The sequence below is a fragment of the Panicum virgatum genome, chromosome 3K (genome assembly GCF_016808335.1).
Source record: "Panicum virgatum strain AP13 chromosome 3K, P.virgatum_v5, whole genome shotgun sequence".
Classification (NCBI taxonomy): Eukaryota; Viridiplantae; Streptophyta; class Magnoliopsida; order Poales; family Poaceae; genus Panicum; species Panicum virgatum.
In genome coordinates this window covers 5,085,492-5,108,077 of record NC_053138.1, presented here as the reverse complement: position 1 = coordinate 5,108,077, position 22,586 = coordinate 5,085,492, and the positions used below count along the sequence as shown (strand labels likewise).

Sequence of the window (22,586 nt, the reverse complement as noted above, 5' to 3'; positions counted from 1 at the left end):
AAAAACGGAATTCCTCGGAAATGGACGGAGAAAACTCATTTCTACTTTCGTAAATACGGAAACATGATCCCACAAATACGAAAACAGACGGACAAAAATAAAAAACAAAACAGGTCGGAACATGAATATTTCCGTCCGTTTTCAACCCACTCTTATTTCAACCCACTCTTATGTTCTTACGAGCCTCACGGTTCTCAAATCCAGGTTGTGTTCCATTCTCTTGTTCCTTTCGACTTTCAAATCCACATCATTGTGCAAACTTTTATTTTGAAAAAACAGCATTTACATGTATATTTATTCGCAGAATCATAAGTATGGATGCAAGCACACTACCGCACTTACGTGGAAAGTTAAGAATACAAGCTACCCCATAATGCAAATACGACTAAACATCACTCAACTTCACACATCATCCAGGGTACTCATACAACTTGAAAACTTTATTCAACTTGACGCACATCAGCACCTGCACACAATAGAGCAAGATCCAAGCGGTGCCAGGGATCTTCTCTATTATCGTCATTGGTAACATATGCATGGATGTACGTACGGGAAGAAGGTAGCAAAGAAAACTTTGCCAAGTATGAAGCTGTAATCATATCAGTATTAGTTCCAAAAAAACAGCTTCCCTCATTTGAAACAGAAATTATTCAGACAATTCCCGAGCTCGTCAAAGATGTGATAAAATGGTGCAGATGCACAAATGAAAAATTGAAAATGGAAACCGCAGGATGTCGGCATCAGTATAAACTTTGAAGGAACCCCAACAAGGGACTTCAGTACATGTCATCATGCTTAAGCTCAAGAATGGATACTTCATCATGAGAGAGCTTTCTTCACCTCAACAGTCACTTCCTTTGGTGGTTTCTCCGCAGGCAAGTTCGCCACTAAGCCCTTCTTGGAGTAGTAATCAATCACCTGGATGAGGCCAATTGTTCCCATATTAGGAGTAGGATTGATAGTTAAACAACTTGCTAATTTTTTTCAGAACAAGTGGAAATCTAGAACTATGAATAAAAAGTGCAAAAAAACAGAACTTGCTTAATTGTTCCCATATAACAAGGATGACTATAAATGAGCCAAGCATCAAAACTATACAGGACGAAAAAGGACAGTTTTCACCAAATCTTTAAAAAAACAAACGTTTAAAAAGAAACCAGCCCTTTTTCACCAAATCATTAAAGAACTTTATTGACTATAAATCATTAAAGAACTCTGTGCGTGCATTTTTCTCCCTTGACTATACCTAGACAAAAAAAAAACAAATGTTTAAAAAGAAACAAGTAACATAACTTAAGAAATACATATCAGCTGTAAAATAGAAATATCTCCAGAAAAATTTACACGTGCATTGTTCATTTAAGGAATAACATACAGGCTCAGTTTGTCTGTGGAAGGCTTCAAGCCTTGACTTCAAGACCTCAGCTGTATCATCTCTCCTCTGAATCAATGGCTCTCCAGTGACCTGATTGAAAATAGTTAACAAATCAGGGTACAATCACAAGTGCATAAATATTTTGTGGGCAAACCACACAAGCTCTAGCAATTAACAGTTGGATATACAAGAGAAAGCAGAAGTGCTTGCGATAATGCAGCTTATATTTTTCTCTCTATACATATCTATATATGCTGAAGTTGTCTATGGTGACATCTACCTATGCACAGCTTTCCTCGTGGGAGAAGAGTGATGAAAACATCAAACCTTGAGAAACAGGGTACAGCCAGGGCACACAAAAGAGACACTATGCATACAGAAATGCTATCACATTAATTTAAAACAATATGAGGGCACATTGCACTATTTAAATGAACCAATACACCATCAATCAAAAATACTAGCATTCACAAGCAGAAGTGCCCCATAGCAATATTTACTAAGCTATAATTACTCTAACTAGTATTAATAGACTGGAAATCATCTGCCACACTAAGTTATGCCACATGAGCACAACTGATTGGAAAACATGCTGAAGAACATATGCAGCAAAATGTTGAACTGGTCTACACTAAAACAACTACAAAGTAGAAACAATGGCAAGACTGTACAAATGAGATCATGAAAACTTAACATAAGCAGCCAAACTAGGTGCTGTGTATCCAACTTACATCATCAACTCCCGGAGCCTTTGGAGGTGCAAATTTTGTATGGTAAGTCCTACCACTCGCTGGGTGGATCCAACGACCAGTAATCCGTTCTTCCAATATAGCATCATCAATTGCGAAGTTCAGGACCTTGTCAACATTAGCACCTTGCTTTGCCAACATCTCATCAAGCTGCACAGAATATTTAAAATCATTGAGGTGAAAACTATACTGAATCAAATATAGATAGCCTTTATAAGTTACTCCCTCGTTTTTAATATATGATGTTTAGAACAAGCTAATTAGTTCGTAGGGAGTATAATAACAAGATATAAGAATGTTTCTTCAGGCTGAGGAATTGAGTTGAGTATCTGACCTTCTGTGCTTGAGTGACAGTTCTAGGGAAGCCATCAAGGATGAAACCATTCTGGCATGAGGGTTTCTTCATGGCTTCATCAATGATCCCCACAACCAAGTCATCGGAAACAAGCTCTCCCTAAAGGGGCAATGAGCATACAGTGGAGTCAGAAAGCAGTTTACTAGTTATTTTGGGTGTGCTAACATTACCTTGTCCATAGCTTCTTTAGCTTTGATTCCTAGAGGAGTCTTGGCAGCCACGGCAGCCCTCAGCATATCACCAGTGGCTAAATGGCACAGGCAATATTCATCCTTAATAAGGGGAGACTGAGTTCCCTTTCCAGAGCCGGGTGGGCCTACAAGGGGTGTAGAAGAGGTGTCAAATTTGCCAAATGAGGGGCACTCTAGAATAGAAATAAATACTGGAACTAGTCATTAAAGAACTGAACGAGAAAGCAAAGAAAGCATTGTGGCCCTCAATATCTCCCTATGCAATCCTGACTACCAGTGCCAGAACAACATATCAAGTCAAACCACATGTATGGCTACAGAGACGAAAACAAAGGGTATCACAACACCATTAATAAGGAAAAAGCCACCAGGTAAAGCTAGACATGGAAGAACAACACTATTTACATTGTATTTCTATCATCTATACTGTCTCAGGTTTATACCATATCCATAATACAAATCTTCTTCTGCAATGTAAACAGTAGATGCGCGTCATTACCAGCAAAATACCAAAACATAATTGCATAAGAGACTTCACCTCAGTACCTCAAAGTGTCATAAAAGCTTGAACGACAATACAAACTCATGGGCCTGGTGAAAGGTAAAATAAATAAATAAAAAGACAGCAATTTTTTTTCGAGATCTACATCTTAACTCTTCTTCACAAAGTCGCATCCTTAGAATTCTACATCTATGACAAAAACCACCAATACCGAACAGCACAAGGCCTCGAACCAATCCAGACCTAATAAATGAGCACACAATTTCTCTTCCGTCTGTTGAGAAATCCTGAACCAATCCACTCATCCAAAAAGGAGGCAATTTTTCTTCGCCACACATGCAAAAAAAAAAAAAGAAGAACCAAGGTTCCTCATGAAAGGAGAAAACTTCCCGTGGATCCCGAATAAGTACGTCGACAAGCGGTGGCCTTTCCCTCCCGGTGCCACGAGAACGGCGAATCGACCAAGCGCCGGCGAGGAGGAAGGTTATAGGGGATAGGGAAAGATCTGTCAACGCCGTACCGATGAGGATGAGGCGCTTGTCGGGCTTGGAGCTGCATTTCATGCGGCGGAGAAGCTCGTGCATCAGATCTAGCGACGGCACGTCCTCCAGGTTCGCCGCCATCTCCGCCGCCGCCGCCGCCGAACGAGAAGAGCTCAACTCGCGTGCGTTGGGGGCGTCGCTCGTCTGGGTCGGGTCGGGTCGGGTCGGGGTTTTGTTAGGCTTTTCCTTCGTTTTCCCTTCTGGTGAGGTGGGACTAACCGAATTTTCCCTCAGTTCGACTTGTTGCTAGTAGTATGTGGCTACCAACCGTGATAGTTCAAAACGATAGTTCCCTTGGTCAATTTGATTTTGCATTTAAGTTTAACCAAAACCCAGAAGCAGTTTAGATGACTGGTCCATACTGATGTAAGTATGGATCCATTTTTTCCCCTTTTTATGAATACCAATGTATTAGACAATATTGAGGAGTCAGTTGACGTGTCTAGGCAGCCACATACTTCTAATCCTAGTTCGAGCATCCGTCTCCTGCTTGTAGATCGGACTTTGAAACCCAAGCTCAACAAACAGCTGTTACCACCAACCCCAAAGTTTGGTGGAACCTAATCAACCTACATTTTCCATGCATGTGCTGGCTTGGCCAAAGCCAGCACCAAACTTTTTTTTTTGTTCCTTCGGTGTCTCCACAAGATAAGTTCAATGGCGCCTGTCTTGCTCATTTAATTGCTGTTATCTGCAGCTACATAGTACTATATTATTCCTCCCAAAGTTTCCTTTGACCACTTTTCGGAATGTACTCTCTTGAGACATATGATCCTTGGCATTGTAGTAACACGGAATTTTTAGGTTGTCATTAATAAATTGTGTAAACTATGGATCAGATGCTTTTATTCTCAGAAAAAAAAAGACTTGAGATATAAGATATTAAATGGTCTCGAGAAAATTAAAAAAAATATCCCACCTTTTTCAGCTGAGGATTTTGTCTTATTTATTGGAACAAAATTCAAGTTCAACAAAGATTTGAAAGAAATTTAGATAAAAATCCATCAGATACAACACAAGGTAGCGTTGTATATTGCATAAGCTGCAGCACTCATGTCATGTCTATTCCTTTTTCTAAAAATGTATACACATTGGCAGGCAAGCGGGGTTCCACGGCGACAACCGTCAACCGGGGCTGAACCCAGAGCAGTGGTGGCAGAGCAGAAGCGAGAACGAGACAGGGTTCATTCCTACTTGAGCAGATTTGATGTGAAACACATACTTTTCGCAGATGCAGCCAGCAGGTATGCAACAGGTATACACCATTTTCAGATTCATAGCACAAGCCATGCATAACTGCCGATTCCCTAAGCCAACTCTTTGGCAATGAATGAGGAACATAATGAATGAGGAACATATCAGCTTAACAAACTCTCAGACGCACGCAATAAGGGGGCAAAACGGCAAACACTGCCCTGTATTCTAACGATGCACATCAACAGACCAGATGCTGACTAAAAAAATAAACAAAAAAAAGAATCCAATCTCATTTTAAATGCTAGATATCAAACTCACCCCCAAAAAATAGTGTATTCCCGGTTAACAGACATTTGTACAGAAACAATTTCTTTGGGCTATACCTGCAAAAATGTAAACCCAAAAAAAAAAGAGTGAGGCAGGAAGGAAGAAGAGAACAAAGTGTTAGTTATGTATCGAAGCCTGGTCGCAAACAGAGCATAATCCAGGCAAGCTCCCTCTATCGACGATCCTGTCATCCTGGGAGTATTCCAGATGCTGATGTGTTGCTGCAATGCAAGATGATTACCGCTTGTCCAGGACATTCTTGGAGTGTATGCTCGTATTGCAACCTGGAGCTGATAGCGGTTAAAAGGCGCGCCATACATCTATGCTCCACATCTCTCTAATCATCTGGATCCATCTCTTCGTCTTGCTCTGAAGATTTATTCACATCGCTTCTGTCAGATTCATGCTGCGTGTCCAGGCTAGAGTCATCTTCAGGCAACTCATCCTCGTAGTCCTCATTTTGAGGTTCACTATTCTTGGCAGAAGCCATTGCCAGGCTGCGCACCATCCAATCTGGACACTCTTCCTCACCTCCAAATAGGAGCCTGCCATTGCTGCTTTTCACTGGTTGAACAGCAGGTGATTTTGGTGTTCTGCAAGAGCACTCTGGCAATGGGTGCGCGAGAAAAGATACAGGTCTTGACAACGTAGCTGATGACACAATGCCTTCCACACCTGCACTTCTGTTGAGGTGCTCACGTGCAGCAATTGTCCAATTCCGTGGTGGATGATACCGATGATCACTAACATCTTCAAACAGCGCAGCAACAATCTTTCTGGTGATTAAAAGGGGTGGGAATGATCATCATGCAAAACTTCATAACAAATGATGCTATAATTGCCAAAAGGTTATTATGCTTGACCCGTAATATACTAGAGAACAATCAAGTACCTTAATGATTTTACAATATGCATAGCTTTTGTGTTTGTTCCAAGATTAACGGCTATCCACTTGCAACCTGGAGGCTACTTAACTACCACCAATGTGTTTTCATATGCAATGTAATAGATATGAAATGCATTTTTAATGGCTGGAGAGAGAGAGAGAGAGAGAGAGAGAGAGAGAGAGAGAGAGAGAGAGAGAGAGAGAGAGAGAGAGAGAGAGGGAGCGAGGGAGCGAGAATCTTTTAAGCTATACACCTAGTATGTAACTATAACAAATTAACAATATAATGGCTTTGTACCTGTCAGGCCTGTAGGTAATACCAGAAGGTGACTGGTATAACCTGTGCCCCATGATCAAACTTGAGTAGTCCGGCCAACCACTCCCATCATTGTGAAACCCAGGAAAGAAGGCATCAGCTTCAACAGAAACAAAATAATCAAGTGCATCCCAGAGCAACCGGTGCGCTTGCCTCCTGAATTCAATTGGTGAAGCATCTGGTTCTGTGTCATTCTCACCAATCCAACCATACCAGCCTTCCTTCTCATGGGCATAGAATGGCCTTGCAGGAGGTGGAGGCAGCGGTCTTGGACGAGGCCCTGCTCTCTTCCATTCTTCAATGAGTTGTTTTTCACTTTTGGGAGGTGGGGGATGAGGCAAATCTGAGGTTAGGGGATCTTCTGGCCCAACTAAATCAGACAGCTCCTTCTGACTACATAATGAAGTGCGATCAACTAGGTTAGCAAACATAGCCCGTAGAGGAATAAGCATTCTCTGTCCACCAAAGGTCTCAGAACCAGCCAAGAATATTATTGTGGTTGGTGGGTAACCTAATGCTTGAAGTAGAAGTCCAACCTGGAAATGCAAGATTGTTTACATCACAGCATTAGCAATCAAAATAATTACTAAGCTGGTACAGTAAATCAGGCACTGTATTATATCGCCGCAGCTCAATGTGCCCCACAAGACCAAAGAATAGAAAGAAGAGATGAAGTCTAATTCTTTCTAGGTACTTTTTCTTTCTTTTAACTACTTTATTTTGAGCCTACTTTTCATACTGAGTAAACTAGTACAAACAATGATGCTTGAAAGCAAAACACAAAGTTCATACTCCTAATGTAAAGGTCCACACAAGGAAAAATATCATCTAGAACTATCTTGTTCTGTTTCATATATTTTGTCAGCTTGTTGATAGCAGGACCAAAAAGAAAGACCCTAATCCTTGGAATTCATGGGTCTGTAGCACAGCAGTTGATTGATGAACCATTTCAACCAAATTTAGTGAGCAAACAGACAGTCTGTTATAAGCAAGCTCACCTCTTCTGGCATGAGTGGACACAAACCAGACATCTTCCTGGATACTGAATCAACTGTTAGCTGTTCCTTTACCGTTCCTCGTTTAATCATCTGGTTCCTTCTAGATTGAATAAGCTCCGTATGAATATCCTAGAAACGATCAAAATTAACAACCAGTCAAAGGAAAGTCCAACATATAGATACTGGAAGCAAGGTTATACATATTCCATACTGGAACACAACAATTCTAAGCATACAAACCTGGAATAGTTCGGCACAACCATGAAAAGCTAGAGTATCTCTTAGCAATCCTGGGTGATAGGCCAGATAAGGACGGCCAGATGCTCGCAACCTATAAAAAACATTCTTGAGTTATGATTTATGAGAACAGAAAGTCAGAATGCGAAGCATAATTATCAATGAGTGAAGAAGAACCGCTTCACCTCTTATAAAAAAATTCTCAATCTACACAAAGCAACCCAAAACTTTCCGGTACAAGGAAATATTGCAAAATGAGTAGAATGCCATCTTTCTTCCTAGTATCTATACAAGGGAAGCCAACTTGAATCATGGAAAAGGGATGAAAATTATTTATTGAGGCAGCACAATCAAAGTAGTTCAAGTTTCATTCCGTTCATTGATGATACATAGGGCATGGAGCATAATTCATAATTCTATAACTGGTCAAACAACAAAAAAGAAAGGGGCGAGAGGAGCAATGGCAAAGGTGGGAAGCCTCACCTTCCTACTATCTGGCTCCCAAGAGCCTGAATTTGAGGGCGCAACCTTAGAGCATGGAAGGCTACCCTGCATCTAAGCTTCTGAAATTCCTCCAGGTTTGCAGGGAGAATTGACTGCAGAAAACCATATGGAAAGGCTCTAAGTTCACATTGAAAATAAAATGAAGAACAAAACAGAGTAAGCATGGGCTTGGAGGATACCTTAAGACAATTACCTCCATTAACAATTATCCCAATAACTTTTGATTTTACAAGTCTGGGTAATACTTCTGTCATGTAGTACTCTGGAGTGGCAGAATTCCTAGGAGATACTGTGGGAAATTTTATCTTTTTCCTAGCCTCTCTGAGATCCTTTGGCAAGCCACGCACAATAGCCACATCATTGGAAAGTGCATCTATGAAATGATCTTCATCATATAGATAAGAAAAGCTTTTGAACTTTGGACTGCAAGGTCGGAACAGAGGGAAAGCTATATTTAGAGAAAAACAGGGTAAAAGGAATAGATAAACTACCATAATGAATTTCAGGATGAGGAAGGACACATCAACCTGATGCCTTTTGCACGAGTTGTTGCTTGTATCTCAGGAATAACCAGGGTAGCATTTAAGAGCCTGGCAACGGCAACAAGGTCACAGATCTAACAAAAGAAACAATGTCATGATCCTATTATAAAGATAACAAGTAAAAGGATTATTTGCACAAGAAAACTTACTGAAGACTGTATCTTCTCAAAGCCACCATATATCTTTGCATAAATAAAACCATTATGCTGACTGGGAGCTGTAATAAGGAAAATCGAACAGATTTTATCAAGGTTTAAATTTATTCGTTACAATCAAAACAAAAGGATCAAAAATATCCTAAAATGAGCTGACAGTGAGCATAAAAATTAAGCATTTCAGGTAGCCTAACACTTCAAAAATGCTATAAGCATGTAGTCATTATAGTTGAAGTATGGCAACAGATCTATCCGCATTAGTGTGCATGTCACAGGAACCATATTAAGAAACATCCTAAGGTCAACAACCCAACACTGATGATTCCAATGTTTGGAAAATAGAGGAATATTTTAGGCTGAGCGCTTAACACTTAAACATGCCAAAGATATATCGAAGAAAATCTTAGACATAGATCATGATAGAATATGCAAACTTGTAGAAAAAATGATCATCTGCGCTTATCACAAAATGCATATTGCTTTGCAAGCGTTAGAATTCTAGCATGGTCTATATATATGTATCTTTTGAGATATTTCTTGTGCACAAGTGTGCTTCTTGAGAAAAGGAATGTGAATTCACCTACAGATTTTTCCTCAACGTCTAACGTACCCAAACATGCTCGACATAAGCTTTTGACAATGAAAATGCTAATAAAGTACATGCAAGTTGAGAATCAAATTACCAGCATATGTTTTGCTAGGTTTTGCAAAAGGATGCAAGTGATCGAGTTTGCGCAATGGACCCCACAATCTCCGTGGGCGAGGCCTCTGCCAAAATTCAAGAAGAATGGAAAATGATGTTAGGACGTATATTCAACAATTGCAGTGAAAATGTTTGCCCAGCACAACCTCGATAAACACAAATTCCTTCAGTAGAGAACTCAGGAAAACTGAGAATTTGGTACTGCAGCTTGGTTAGGACTTGTGAATTACCGGTCCAAATGGAAGGACATCATCCATATGCATGCTGTACTTTGTAATGCCCCCAGCTGAATAATTTGCAAGAAAAAGGTGCACAAGCAGCGACAGCATCGACAGCATGATGCCAATGGCTGTGGCCAGCTTAAACTTGCTTTTGAGCAGCATTTTATTTCATTACTCTGAGCTCCGAAATCCTGATGAAAAGGTTCAAATAAACGCTTAGACATCTCCACAGAGCACAGATCTTCACTTCACAACCAGGGGCGGATTACATATTTTATTCCCAAAAAATCGAAGTTAGTGGACATAACACACGCACACACTTGTAATCGGGTCTGATCCGGATAAAAACAGCTTGCATTAGGCCATTAGGGTTTGCAAAGCTCGGTTTCGCAAAGCGGGAAGCAGGGGCGGGCCCAGCATTGGACATGGGCGCACACATGTACACCCGATTTTTGCAAACGAAATCGAAGTTAGTAGGTAACGCATTGTAACTGGATCAGATCCGAATATAATTAGTTTTTGTTAGGGTTTGGGGTGCTCCGTCTCGCACAGCAAAGGAAAGGAAAGCGAAGGGGCGGGCATACCTGGTGGATGCTCGTCGCCGGCAAAGGGCTGGGCGAAGACGTGACGGATGGCGCCGCCGCTCGCCCAGTCGTCGCCGCCAGGGAAGGAAGACCACTGGAGGAGAGGAGTCAGAGAAAAGGGAAAGCGGGGGAACAGAGATGAGCCTGAGGGAGCGGGCTGTCTGTCAGTGAGCCGAGCTCGAGCCAGCCTGCACACCTGAAAGCTGAAACTTGTGGGGTTCGATAGCATCCCGAGCCGAAGTCGATCTGAGCGGCTGAGCCTGACATCCTGCCGAGCCTACAACCAAGCTCCAACTCGGTTTTTCGCGTTAAGCTCGAACTCGATTTAAATAAGCTCGTCTACAATTCAAATTTTATTTTAGTGAATTATAAGCCGACGAAAAACATTTTAAAAATATCCCCATCTCGTTTCTATTTTGCATACGCCTATAACATATTTGCACCGGAAACTAGCTAAATAGTGAATGAGCATGATATTATGATAATCTAATAAAATATATTCTTATGGAGCTGAGCTGAAGCAAAAAAAATTGCATGCACCTCGTTTGGTATAGCTCCTTCAGCTTCACTTTAATCTACTGCAGCTATAGATGTCCAAACGAGCCGCCCGGCCCGGCCCTAGCCTGGGCCTGGGGTGGCCCGGTCATCTCCGTGCCGGGCCGGGCCGGGCCCGGCACTACGCCGTGCCCGTGCCAGGGCGGGCCAACCATCGTGCTCCTCCAACGGCCCAGGCACGGGCCTATTTCGGGCCGGGCCAGCCCGAAATAGCACGGTTCCTGCGGGCGTGTCCGGGCGGCCCGAAGCCCACACCACGCGCTGGACGAGGGGAGGGCGAACAGCGGACGGCGGGAGCGGCGATGTTGGGGCCACGGGCGGGGCGAGCAGCGGCCGGCGGCGAGGGGCGGAGAGACTGCGGCCGGTGGGGAGGGACGGGCCGAGTGACTGCCGGCGACGAGGGGCGCCGCGGACGACGGCATCAGGGACGAGATGCTGATGCGCCGTCTGCCACTACCTGCCGGCTGCCGTGCCCCCGCGGCCCCCATCGCGACACCCGCCCCCATCGACCCTGGCAGCAGCCGCCGCTGCCGCCGTCGCGCTTGCTCGCCTCGGCCTGCGTCTGTTGTGCCATGCCCGCCGACCACCGCCGCGCCCGCTGGGCTCCGCACCTCCGCCTGTACCGCGCCTATCACTGGCCGCGCGAGCGCCAGCCATCGCCGTGCCCTCTAGCTGCGCAGATCTGAGAGCACGAGAGGAGGGGGGTGAGGGGGGCGGCGAGGAGTGAGAACTGTGAAGGGAGGTGAGGGGGCGGCGGGGAGGGACTGAGTGAGAAGGAAGCTAGGGTTGGGAAGGTGGGGATCGGTTGGAGCGTTGAGTTGGGAATTGGGGTTATGACTCTAGGTGCGGGGCCGGACCGAGCCGGCCGTTGTTTTATTGGCCGTGCCGGGCCGCTCGACGTGCCGGGGTTGCAGCCTAAGCCCGGCACGGGGTACCGGGCCGGGCTGTGCTTGGGCCGGGCCAAAAAAATAGGTTTCCGAGCGGGCTGTCGGTCTGCGGGTTTTTTGGACAACTATAACGACAGCGCACTATAGTGTTACTGCAGTGCAAAGCCGGTGGAGCCACATTTTTCCAACTTCATCCGCTTCTCTTCCCGCGCAGCTGGCTGTAGCACCTCGGGCTTCCTTGTACCTTCACGCTACTCAAGGACGGAGCCAGACCTGTTTGTCGTGGTCAGCTGACAACGATAATTTCTTTAGAAATTAGTGGCAAATCACTGCTACATCATGTTTATCAAGTGAGCTGACAACCTTTTCTAATGGAAGCTGACACCGGCAACTCCATCAGCTGGCTCCGCCCTACTGTATCGCGGGATGCAAAAGGGCCTTAAATGTGATGCGTGTACCGCGCGGGGGCGGGCGTGGCAGCGCGCGGTGCAGCGTTTCTCCGTGGCTTGCACGCGCGGTCATGCTCATTCGTTGCTTGCGGCAAGAGACAACGACGCTTTTCCATCAGCACCTCACTCACTCCTGAACCCAAGCAGGCAGGCACGGCCTTCCTTTCAGATGTTTGTTAAAACAATCTCTTGCTTCTGGGATGGATGGATTTCAACTAGCTTAGGCACGTTTTTAGATGCAAAGAGTTTTTTTTGAATCTTCGAAAATGCAATAGCAAAATAATTTGCTTCGTCTTTATTACCTCGTAGAATTGCAGTTTATTGATGACACGATTTCTCGAAACCATGACATTCAACTCTTGACTTTTAAAAAAGTATGATCCAACAAATCTGGCCCGACCCGCTAAAGAAAATCAGGCCTTGGGCTCCAAATCCTAGCACGTTACAATCGCTACTAGGATAGGAATACATTTCCTCAAAAAAAAAACTAGGATAGGAATACACGGGCTCTAATATTCGACGCGAAACATAATCCAACTTTCTTTTTTTTTAAAAAACTAACAAATGTAAATGATGTATACCATGCATCCTAAAAGGAGCAAACTTTGCCGTAAAACCAGTACCCCCTTTGTGTACTGATGAAAAAGAACAAAGTGAAAACCTTTCTTCTTATTACAGGTAATAATTGGCCAAGTAATGATGAAGCCGTAAAACCAGTACCCCTTTCTTCTTCTGATCCACAAGTCCAGCCTCCAAATCAACTCCCAAAAAAATCTCACAAGTTCCACAGCTATCCAATTTTTCCTTTTAAAAAACTCTCTCAGATTCTTTTCTTTACCTCTCCACGCGAATAGTTTACTTCGCTTTGCTTCGGGTCACCAGCAGGGTTAACCATTTCGTTTTCGTTGCAAATCCCGGTGATTAGCGGAAACGAAATTTCGTTCCGAAATTTCGGTAAATTTCGGCAAATTTCGGTGGCTTTTGGCCGAAATTTTTTGAATTTTGAATTTTCAAACGAAATTTTCCGAAAAATACCGAAATTTTTTTTCCCGGTAAGTAGCGAAAACGAAATTTTTCGCCGAATTTCGGCGAAATTTCGCCGAAATTTCAAACCCTGGTCACCAGTCACCTCTCCCTCTTCTCCTCGAGGCAGAGGAGGGACGGCCGGCTTCTTGTATCCAGCGCCTTGTTCTCCCCACCCACCGACACCCCAGACTGCGCGTCCACGAACGCACTCGCCCACCAGCCCAATCATTCCCAACTTGAGCAATCGCCTCCAGCCGATGCTTCCTTCCCATCAATCTTTCCCGGTTCGTCGCATTGCGTCCGGGTTGGCCTGCCCCTGCTAGATTCAGGTACCTGCTGCAACTGCTGTTCTTGACGCGTTTACTTCGGTTTGCCCGAGGTCCCCTTTTCCTATCCTTTCTTCTCTCCCCATTTGACCTCGATTCAATCCATGCTTCCGTTTCGGTGCTTCCTCATCTAGTGCAATGATTTGGACGAGGTTTTGTTTTTCAGAATATTGGACTTAATATGATGGATTGGTTTGGGCCCTGTACCCAGTCCCCCCTTTCCTTGGCTTTCGGTACTGCATTTTGGTTGTCCTAACTTGCTCGAGCTGATTGAGCATTCAATCGATATTGATAACTCTCGTACTGAGTCCTCTTGGGTTGTTGCATGGCAGTGTTGCTTCACATTGCATTTTGAGTGTTGGTAAAGTTCCTGCCTTTTTTCGACGACAAAGCCCCCATTTTCTCTCCAGCGTCTCTGTTTGTTTGATGCCTCACTTTTTTTTCTTCCAGACCGGCTGAGTTCGAACTTCTCCAGGTTGTTCTCTGTTATGTTTTCATCTGCTAGTGTGCTAGTGTTTGCCATGTTTTGGATGCTCCATTGGCTAGTGCAGTCTGGTCAAAGCTATCTTTTCTCTCAGATCTCTTCATGCCCGTACCGTTTCCCCCTTTATTATTCGATTCCAAATTATTGTATCCATCTGCTGATGCTTTTTATAGGGTTCGTTTCTTTTTTTAGTGAAATGATGCATTTCAAGAGAGTTATTGTACATTCTGCAGCCCCATTCTGATCCAATCGCGCTATTTCCCAATGTTTTTGAAGAAAAAGGGAAATTGTGTGGTATCATTTACTATGATTCAATCTTCAACTTTATGGTGGCGACGTGATGCAATGAGTTGCATTTATGTAATTGTTGACTTACATTTTCCCATCCTTCATTATTGAAATAAGTTTGCTTTCTGGTGTCAGACTTTAATGTTGATCAATTAGGAGTTTTTTTCCCCCTTTCACCTGGACTTCTATTTAGCATCTTGTAGGGCTCGTAGCACATGGTCATAATTAGTTGTTATACTAGCTGCTTTTCTCCTTTAGCTAGTGGCATAATCACTGCCTAACTGCATGCAGGAGCTTTGCTTCCAATGTACTCCATGCCATTGTCTGATTTGCTGCATAGTTCAGAGTGAATCAAAGAGAGGAACAGGATTCATTTTCATACGCTAATTAAACTGTGGGGAGCCGCTGATTAAGCTCAGTGTGTATCCAGTGCTGCAGCAATGGTGCTAGGCCTCCGAACCAAGACTAGGAAGGATTCTGCCTTCCATGTGGATTTCAATATCCTCATCCAAGAAATCAGCCCTTGGCCCCCTTCTGAGTCCCTGAAGTCTTTGCGCTCGGTGGTCCTTTTCTGGGAAAATGGCGAGCGAAATTCAGGGAAGACAAGCACTGTTGCTCCTTCTATTGGGTCTGGTTCTGCATCTGGGAAGATTGAATTCAATGAGTTCATAACCTTACAGGCTGTTTTCCAAAAAGAGGGGTCATCCAAGAGTGGAAAGTGGCAGAAGAATCTGCTTGAGTTGAACTTGTATGAGCCAAGGAGGGATAAGCTGAAAGGTCAACATTTGGGGACTGCAACATTGGATTTGGCAGAGCATGCAATGTTTCGTGAGGACTCGAGTGTTCCTGTACCTCTCAATTCAAGGAGGAGCTTCAAAAGCAATGCCCAGCCCATGGTTTACCTTCGAATCCAGCCGTTGGATGGGGATAACTCAAGTGTTTCCTCAACAGATGCATTATCAAAAGAGGCATCAGTTGATAAGGATTCAAAGGAATTCATGTCAGCAACAATGAGTGAGGAGTACACGGAAGATACTGAGTTTGCTTCCTTCACTGATGATGATGAAGAGGAAGTTCCATATCCGCACCGCTCGGGTGGAACTGTTCCTACAGGTAGCAATAGATCTCAAGAATCTCTCAAGGTAAAAGAAGAATTCTATTTTAAATGTGTAATTCACTCTTGTTGCCATGTTTATCTCACTCTAAATAAATAGTTCCTTTTCAAAAGTACAGCGAGGAGACATTCTTTTTCTAGAAAGTATGAATTCATTGAATTGTAATTGTAACACTAGGCAAGAAGTTACTACTATATGCAGTTTCTATCACGTCACCAAAGTGATGCTAATATATCCTGTATATTCATTCATTCTTTGAGCGTCCACATTGTCTGTCTCAAGGCGAGCCATAGCTGTCAGTATGGTTGCTAGAATAATTCATGCTCCATTTTTCCATTTTTTTCCATTTTATTATTCATGTTTTCTAATCTTGTCAAGAAATTTACATGTTATCTGCTGATAGAGTAGGAACTTCGTTCTTACAAGCATCTGTAAAAATATCGACAGGGCAATTCTGTTCTTGTGTTTGTTGTATCCCATCCCATCACCATTCTTGACACTTGCCCTAATTTCCATATCTGAGTCTACTTTGAAATTGTTAGGGGAAGGGTATCAACTTGGTTGGTAATGAAGGCACGAGTTCATCATATGATTCTCTGCGTGAAGTGGCATCATCCAGTACGAAAGTAAGGAGTGAAGAAGTTGCAAAGTATCCAACTCAAGTCCAAAAGGCAAATGGCCATCCAGGGAATCTGTCTCTCTCATCAGATTTGCCCAGAGAACAAAACCCATCTCTTCCACCACATAATGCATTCAGAAGCGGTCGTAAAATGTCATTTGCCTATGGTATGCCTGAATCCAACCAAAGGCACTTTGGAGATAGAACATATAGCACTTTAACTACTGATAGAGCAAGGAATATGAGGTTCAGTATGAGAGTTCCAGATGTTAATGGAAGTGTCACAAATAGGAAAGTTGATCCCCAGGAGGAGGAAGTGAAGGAAGTTGATTCCCAGGATGTTGCGATTGCTCATGAGAATACAGCTAATGCTGATGATGGATTGCAAGTTCAGGAGTCAATACGCATTTCAAATAACCGAAATGACAGCAAAGTTCGAGAACTAGAACTTAAGGTTGAATTACTTGAAGCAGAGCTACGAGAAGTCGCCACTTCTGAGATAGGCCTTTATTCAATAATTGCAGAACATGGTAGCTCAGTGAACAAGGTCCATACACCAGCCCGAAGGCTGTCCAGGCATTTTGTGCATGCATTAAAAAACTTTTCAAGAGACAAGATGGGAAGTGCAGCAAGGAGTGCTACCTCTGGGCTGGTTTTGGCCGCAAAAGCTTGTGGATATGATATTGCAAGGTACGTGATATTTCCTCTTCACTGTTCTAAGAATTATAACTTTTTTATACTAGAAAAATTGGCTATGACTCAGCAAATGTTTAGACTTTACACTATTGACTTAGTCTTTTGCTATTATCTTGATTTATCTGTAGGGTGACATGAGCTTTTTCTGTAATCAGGTTGAGTTTCTGGTTATCAAACTGTGTGGTATTGCGAGGAATTGTTACTGAAACTTCTAAGCAATCAGGAACTGCAAATGGTATCAATTCGTCTGGTTATAGTTCCAAAACAACATATAGGAAAAATTCTGCATCAATGTGGGAGTCACTTAATAGGAAGAAAGGAAAATTAGTTTCCCCTGAATTTGATAACTGGGAAGATGTTGACACATTTATAGCTGCAATAAAGAAGATTGAATCCTGGATATTTTCACGAATTGTTGAAACCCTTTGGTGGCAGGTTTGTTTCTTGTATCCTATGTCACATGTACTTTTGTTCTTAGGGATTCATTAAACCTGATGCAACACAAGCCTTAATTTGCAGACATTCACACCACATATGCAATCGGCTTATATAACCAGTGACTTGAAAACTAGTTCGAATGCAAAGAGAAGCTATGGAAGGATTACTGTAGTGGGAGACCAGCAACAGGCAACCATATCGATGGACATATGGAAGAAGGCTTTCAAGGAGGCGTCAGAAAGGCTTTGCCCAGTAAGGGCAGCTGGACATGAGTGTGGATGCCTGCCTATGCTGGCCAAATTGGTGAGCTTCATATGATTAAGCAATATCTTGAGTGTGCTCCTCTTTTAAGAAAGTTGGTATAGAAATATTTTGTTACATAATTGATATTTCTTGCATGAATAGATACTATTAATGTTTTTTCCATGATTTTATTACTAGAGGCAGAAGCAAATTGTAGATAAGCACTACCACTGTTCTTTTTTAGTCCAATGTGATTCACTGTAAGCTTCATGACATCTATGATACCACATTGGATAAGGCATACTTTTATCCTTAAAATTCATCTTGATGTGTCTGTCCATTTAAGACTTGCTCGATGCAACTGTGTCTTTGTTCAAGCCTGAGGCCCTGAGAATGAAAAATATTACAGACTATGTAAAATTATTTACTTATAAGTTATAATAACTCTGGACAATATTCTTTTCAACAGGTGATGGAGCCATGCATAGCTAGATTGGATGTAGCAATGTTCAACGCTATTTTACGTGAATCAGATGATGAAATTCCAACAGACCCTATGTCTGATCCAATAACTGATCCTAAGGTTCTTCCAATACCATCTGGGAAATTTAGCTTTGGTGCTGGGGTCCAACTAAAAAATGCGGTATGTTGAATCTCAATTGTGCTTACCATGAGATGACACGACGTAGAAACACCCCCCCCCCCCCCCCTCTCTCCTCCCTAATTCTTACTTGCTATTGAGACCAAATACATGTATCTTTCTTGTAGATTGGCAGCTGGTCCAGAAGTCTTACTGACTTGTTTGGTATGGATATGGATGACTATCCAGAAGTTGAGAATGCAGATGGTGCAAATGGCTTTGCTGAATCCAGAAAGCCATTCTATCTCCTGAATGCATTGAGTGATCTCTTAATGCTCCCCAAGGATGTGCTCATGGATACCAGTACTAGAAAAGAGGCATGCACACCTATCTTCTTAAAATTCGTTATAATTATTTAACTTCCTCATTACTGATATGAACTATTTCAATATTTTTCATGTCAATTTGAATATTTTTTCTATAGTTCCTAATACTATCATATCATGTTTTACAGCTTTGTCCTACCTTCAGTTCCTCAATCATCAAGAATATCCTTCTGGGCTTTGCACCAGATGAATTTTGCCCAGATCCGATTCCAGATTCTTTACTTGAAACACTAGAATTGGAGGTTAGTCCATTTAACTTTCTGATGCATTAAATACCCAGAGGCTATTTGCATGATTTGTTGTAGTTAAGGGGTATAAAAACCATCATTATCCCTTTTTAAAACACAGTGATTACTTTGAAAAATTTTAAACTGTAATATTATTACGCTTACACTTGCAATATGTCAGATTGTCAGTATAACTGAAACACAAAAGGAGTTGTTTTCTATTACTACTATTTTTTGCAATGGAACCAAAATAGGTGTTACGTGATGCTAAATTTGAAGAGTGAATGCGGATATCGTTATAAACTTAATATTTGTAAATTGTACTCATAATAATCCATTGTTTTTTCAAATTGTTTAGTGAAGTATAGGTTTAGGTTGCTAGTTTGACAAGGAAACTATCAGGAGGTAAATAACAGACATTGGGTGTCTGTGTAAGAATATCTGACCATCAGACATGCTCATCAATCTTCCCTGCTGTTAGGACCACCTGGAAGGCAACAAGGGCATACACTCCATCCCATGTGGTGCATCACCGATCTTGTACAGCCCCCCTGCATCTGGAGCAATACTAAGCGTCATCGGTGATCCCAGGAAGAGCGGTTCCGCCATCCTTCGCAAATCCAACACAAGCGACGACGAGCTCGATGAGCTGAGCTCACCACTGACCTTCATCTCCAACACATCGTCAAACCCACTTGCAAAGCTGAAGCGAATCAGCAACTCGAGCACGGCGAGGTACAGGCTCCTCCATGAGGTCTGGAAGCTGGATGACCAGTAGGGCTAGCACCTCTATGCTTCTCTTTTGTACATATATAAGTTCCCATTTCCTCTTTGGTTCTTGTTAATGCGCGATATTTCAGTGTATGTATGTTTTGTCACACGCAAGACGAAGTGACGGGAAACCGCAAGGGTTGAGCTCTAATAAATTCGGTGTGTCCAAAACTCCAAATGCACAACTGTAGGTTCTTTCTGTGTTCCAGTGTGGATTTGTTGGGTTGTTCAGAGGGGGAAAAAAAAGTGTCACTTGGGTAGTAACCTGGAGCCCTGGCCCAAGTTTGTAAATGCTAAATGCAGCCAGTCCAGTGCGCTGGCAATGCAGCCCATTTCCACCCACTCTCCCGTACAGTGAGTGGGTGGGCACGGTGAGAATATTTAATCCCACATCGCTAGGCTCCGGTTAGTATCACTAGTTTATATGCTGGAGGGGACAGGCGGGAGCACCATTGGTGGGTGAAGTGATAACCTAAGGGAGGGGCACTCACGTAACACCCCACATAATTTTAGTGTAGCTAACCCTAAACCATACCCTAGCGCTCCCCTCTTTGTGGGGGTTGAGTTGTTAAGGGGATTCCATGATATCTTTCATGGGTACTTTGATATCGAAAAGGCTTGTTATTCCGGTGCTTTGGCCTTGATAACAAAAGTAACGATGCCTTGCGTGAGTGCCCCTCCCAGGTAGGGTTGTGGTGGGTTTTCCGATTTAGGGCCCTATATATCCCCCTAGTAGCCCTCATTTTTTTATATTAGAAAAGCTAATTTTCGCCAAAATTCAATTTTCCCTTTTAATTTTCCGTTATTAAATTTGATCAAAACTCGTCGGGCAATTTTACTATAGCATACCACAAATTTTTACCTGACAAAGCAATAACATGGGTTAAAAACAAAATTTGTGTTAAGCAATATTCTATGTGGTCCAAGTTTCGCTTTGTTGAAATCAGACTTGTTGGTTTGACATGAACACTAGATCAGATACCTATACTTTATTTGGCATTTCGGTAGTTTTTTCACACATTCTTGTTCTGAAATATTAGCATGATTCTATTATAGATCAAGAGTGGGAGACAACAGACTACCAATTGTCGAACATCACAATTCTTCATAGGAAGATGACGTGCTCATTAACATATTAGTTTTGGATAACTTCATCCTAAAATCCACCGGCTCCTGTGTCTTACCAGAGATGTTCGTTGAGGTAGGTTGTCTGTATATGTTCTTGGGTGTGCATGCGTGCGTATTAAGGTTAGCATTTGTACTGAGCATTTCGATACAAGCTTCTTCCTTTGCTAACATAACAATGAGCAAACCCTGTTTTTATCTACGTTAACACTACCGTACCTCGTGGAACTCAGTGGGGAGCAATTAACCCTGTTTTGTGTTTTCATAGTCGCCATGAACAAGGAAATTCAATCTATATTATTTGGTGCTGAACTTGATTGCCAGAGGCCAAAGCCGCACAAAGGAAACTAGGGAAGCAAGTCGGATTATTCGTCATTTTTTACCGTTGTCTGTACAGTGTGACGACACATTAAATAGTAATTTAATTACTATCTAATCACAAGATTGCATAGTGCGGTGGAGACCATGCAAACCGGTATAATCTTAGTTTTTTCATTCTGAAAACTAGGACTCGAAGCCATATGTCAAGATGGCCGAGTTGGTCTAAGGCGCCAGTTTCAGGTACTGGTCCGAAAGGGCATGGGTTTGAATCCCATTCTTGACAAAATTTTTGAGCTTTTTGTTCATTTCCCTCTGTGTGTGTGGGAGAATCCACGATCGATCCATCGAATCGTCATCGCCTGTCGAGGATGAAGGCGCGCACAAGATCTACTTAGGTTTAGTTCCCTTCAAAATTTTATAAGATTTTCTATCACATCGAATTTTTTTTTTTTGCAAGAAAGGAGAGAGTTTCATTAATCAAGGGGAATTACATCCTGAGACACTAGGTGTTCGACACACGCCGGAAAAAGTCCCCGCCAAACCGCACTATGGTTCAGCCGACGCGCGAGCTCGTGCGCAATGACATTTTGCTCTCTCCCCATATGCCTAAACACGACCTGTGGCAGCTTGCCAGCTTCGCTCAGTGCATCCTTGGATGGTGAAGAACGCAGGGGCTCTTTGCTTCTGTCGCTGCGATAGGTAGCCAATGATTCTAGAGCAGTCGTACTCCAGGATCATCGGTTTATGGATCCATTCAGCCGCGAGGTGGAGCCCCTCCCGGCATGCCAACGCTTCCACCTCCTCTGCAGACGCAACACCTTGTATGGACTTCCATGCAGTCAGGAGCACATCGAATCTTTTAACGCATGTATAAAATATTAAATGTAGTTAAATAAAATAACTAATTATATAGTTTGTTTATAATTTGCGAGACGAATCTCTTGAGTCTAGTTAACTCATGACGAGACAATAATTACCAAATATAAACGAAAGTGTTACAGTGCTTTACACCCAAAATTTTATGCATCTAAACAAGGTCTAAGTACCCAATGCAATGACGTGGGGTCATCATACCTTTTTGCTACTAGTGGTGGTTTGGTTGGTTCCTACGCGTGCTATTTTATGGCGTGATAATGCTACAGGCCGGCCATCTCATGCTATTAAAACCTGCTAGCTTAGTTGTCTAAAAAAACCTGCTAGCCTATGAGCACATCCGAGAGACTGAGCCGGCAAATCCTCGAGATTAACGAAGTACCACGGGGGCTCCGCTGTCGACAGGAACATCGCCTACCACTGAAAGCACAAACGCCATTAAATTCTAGAAAATTTGCTCTCACAGGGAGTCGAATCCAGGACCTCAGGTGCAACTGAGACTCTTGTAACCACTAGGCTACATGCCCTTTCGCACCTGCTAGCTTAGTTAGCAACCAGATATGTCTTAATGTTTTACGCTAGTGAATGACCAGATGTCCTGATTGCAATTATTGTTGCTGATTGTCGGAACAATACTAGTAAGGTCTGGTTTAGTTGATTTTTGAAAAGTTTTTTTTATATTTGAAATATTAAATATAGACTTAATCATAAAACTAATTATAAAATTCGTCTGTAACTACGAGACGAATTTATTGAGACTAATTAATTCGTCATTAGCACATAGTTAATGTAA

General features: G+C 42.7%; 3 protein-coding genes and 1 non-coding gene across 6 annotated transcripts; 2 read left to right on the top strand and 2 right to left on the bottom strand.

The window, feature by feature from the left end:
- Positions 1-554: 554 nt before the first annotated feature.
- On the bottom strand, positions 555-3,913 carry LOC120697005 (adenylate kinase 4-like). Its single transcript, XM_039980090.1, has 6 exons — positions 3,693-3,913; positions 2,650-2,795; positions 2,459-2,578; positions 2,107-2,274; positions 1,376-1,465; positions 555-918 (listed from the first exon to the last, which is right to left on the bottom strand). The coding sequence occupies exons 1-6, from the start codon at positions 3,793-3,795 to the stop codon at positions 820-822; spliced, it is 726 nt and encodes a 241-aa protein (XP_039836024.1). The 5' UTR covers positions 3,796-3,913; the 3' UTR covers positions 555-819.
- A 1,144-nt stretch (positions 3,914-5,057) lies between these two features.
- LOC120697004 (protein EMBRYO SAC DEVELOPMENT ARREST 30-like) lies at positions 5,058-10,718 on the bottom strand. Of its 2 annotated transcripts, XM_039980088.1 has the most exons (12): positions 10,581-10,718; positions 10,385-10,478; positions 9,810-9,991; positions 9,560-9,644; positions 8,871-8,938; positions 8,707-8,769; positions 8,359-8,602; positions 8,159-8,271; positions 7,679-7,769; positions 7,439-7,567; positions 6,423-6,976; positions 5,058-6,014 (listed from the first exon to the last, which is right to left on the bottom strand). In XM_039980088.1, exons 1-12 carry the CDS (start codon positions 10,649-10,651, stop codon positions 5,576-5,578), a joined length of 2,133 nt encoding a protein of 710 aa, XP_039836022.1. In that variant the 5' UTR covers positions 10,652-10,718; the 3' UTR covers positions 5,058-5,575. The 2 variants fall into 2 exon arrangements, with proteins under 2 accessions (XP_039836022.1, XP_039836023.1); XM_039980089.1 differs by having other exon boundaries at positions 5,060-6,014; positions 8,707-8,795; positions 10,385-10,699.
- A 2,673-nt stretch (positions 10,719-13,391) lies between these two features.
- On the top strand, positions 13,392-19,645 carry LOC120697003. 2 transcript variants are annotated; one of them, XM_039980086.1, is made up of 9 exons: positions 13,392-13,630; positions 14,691-15,541; positions 16,057-16,823; positions 16,985-17,264; positions 17,349-17,570; positions 17,980-18,153; positions 18,279-18,467; positions 18,605-18,718; positions 19,185-19,645. In XM_039980086.1, exons 2-9 carry the CDS (start codon positions 14,840-14,842, stop codon positions 19,479-19,481), a joined length of 2,745 nt encoding a protein of 914 aa, XP_039836020.1. In that variant the 5' UTR covers positions 13,392-13,630; positions 14,691-14,839; the 3' UTR covers positions 19,482-19,645. The 2 variants fall into 2 exon arrangements, with proteins under 2 accessions (XP_039836020.1, XP_039836021.1); XM_039980087.1 differs by having other exon boundaries at positions 13,398-13,630; positions 14,830-15,541.
- Positions 19,646-21,122: 1,477 nt separating this feature from the next.
- On the top strand, positions 21,123-21,203 carry TRNAL-CAG. The gene has a single exon. It is a non-coding gene; the product is annotated as a tRNA-Leu (tRNA).
- Positions 21,204-22,586: the final 1,383 nt, after the last annotated feature.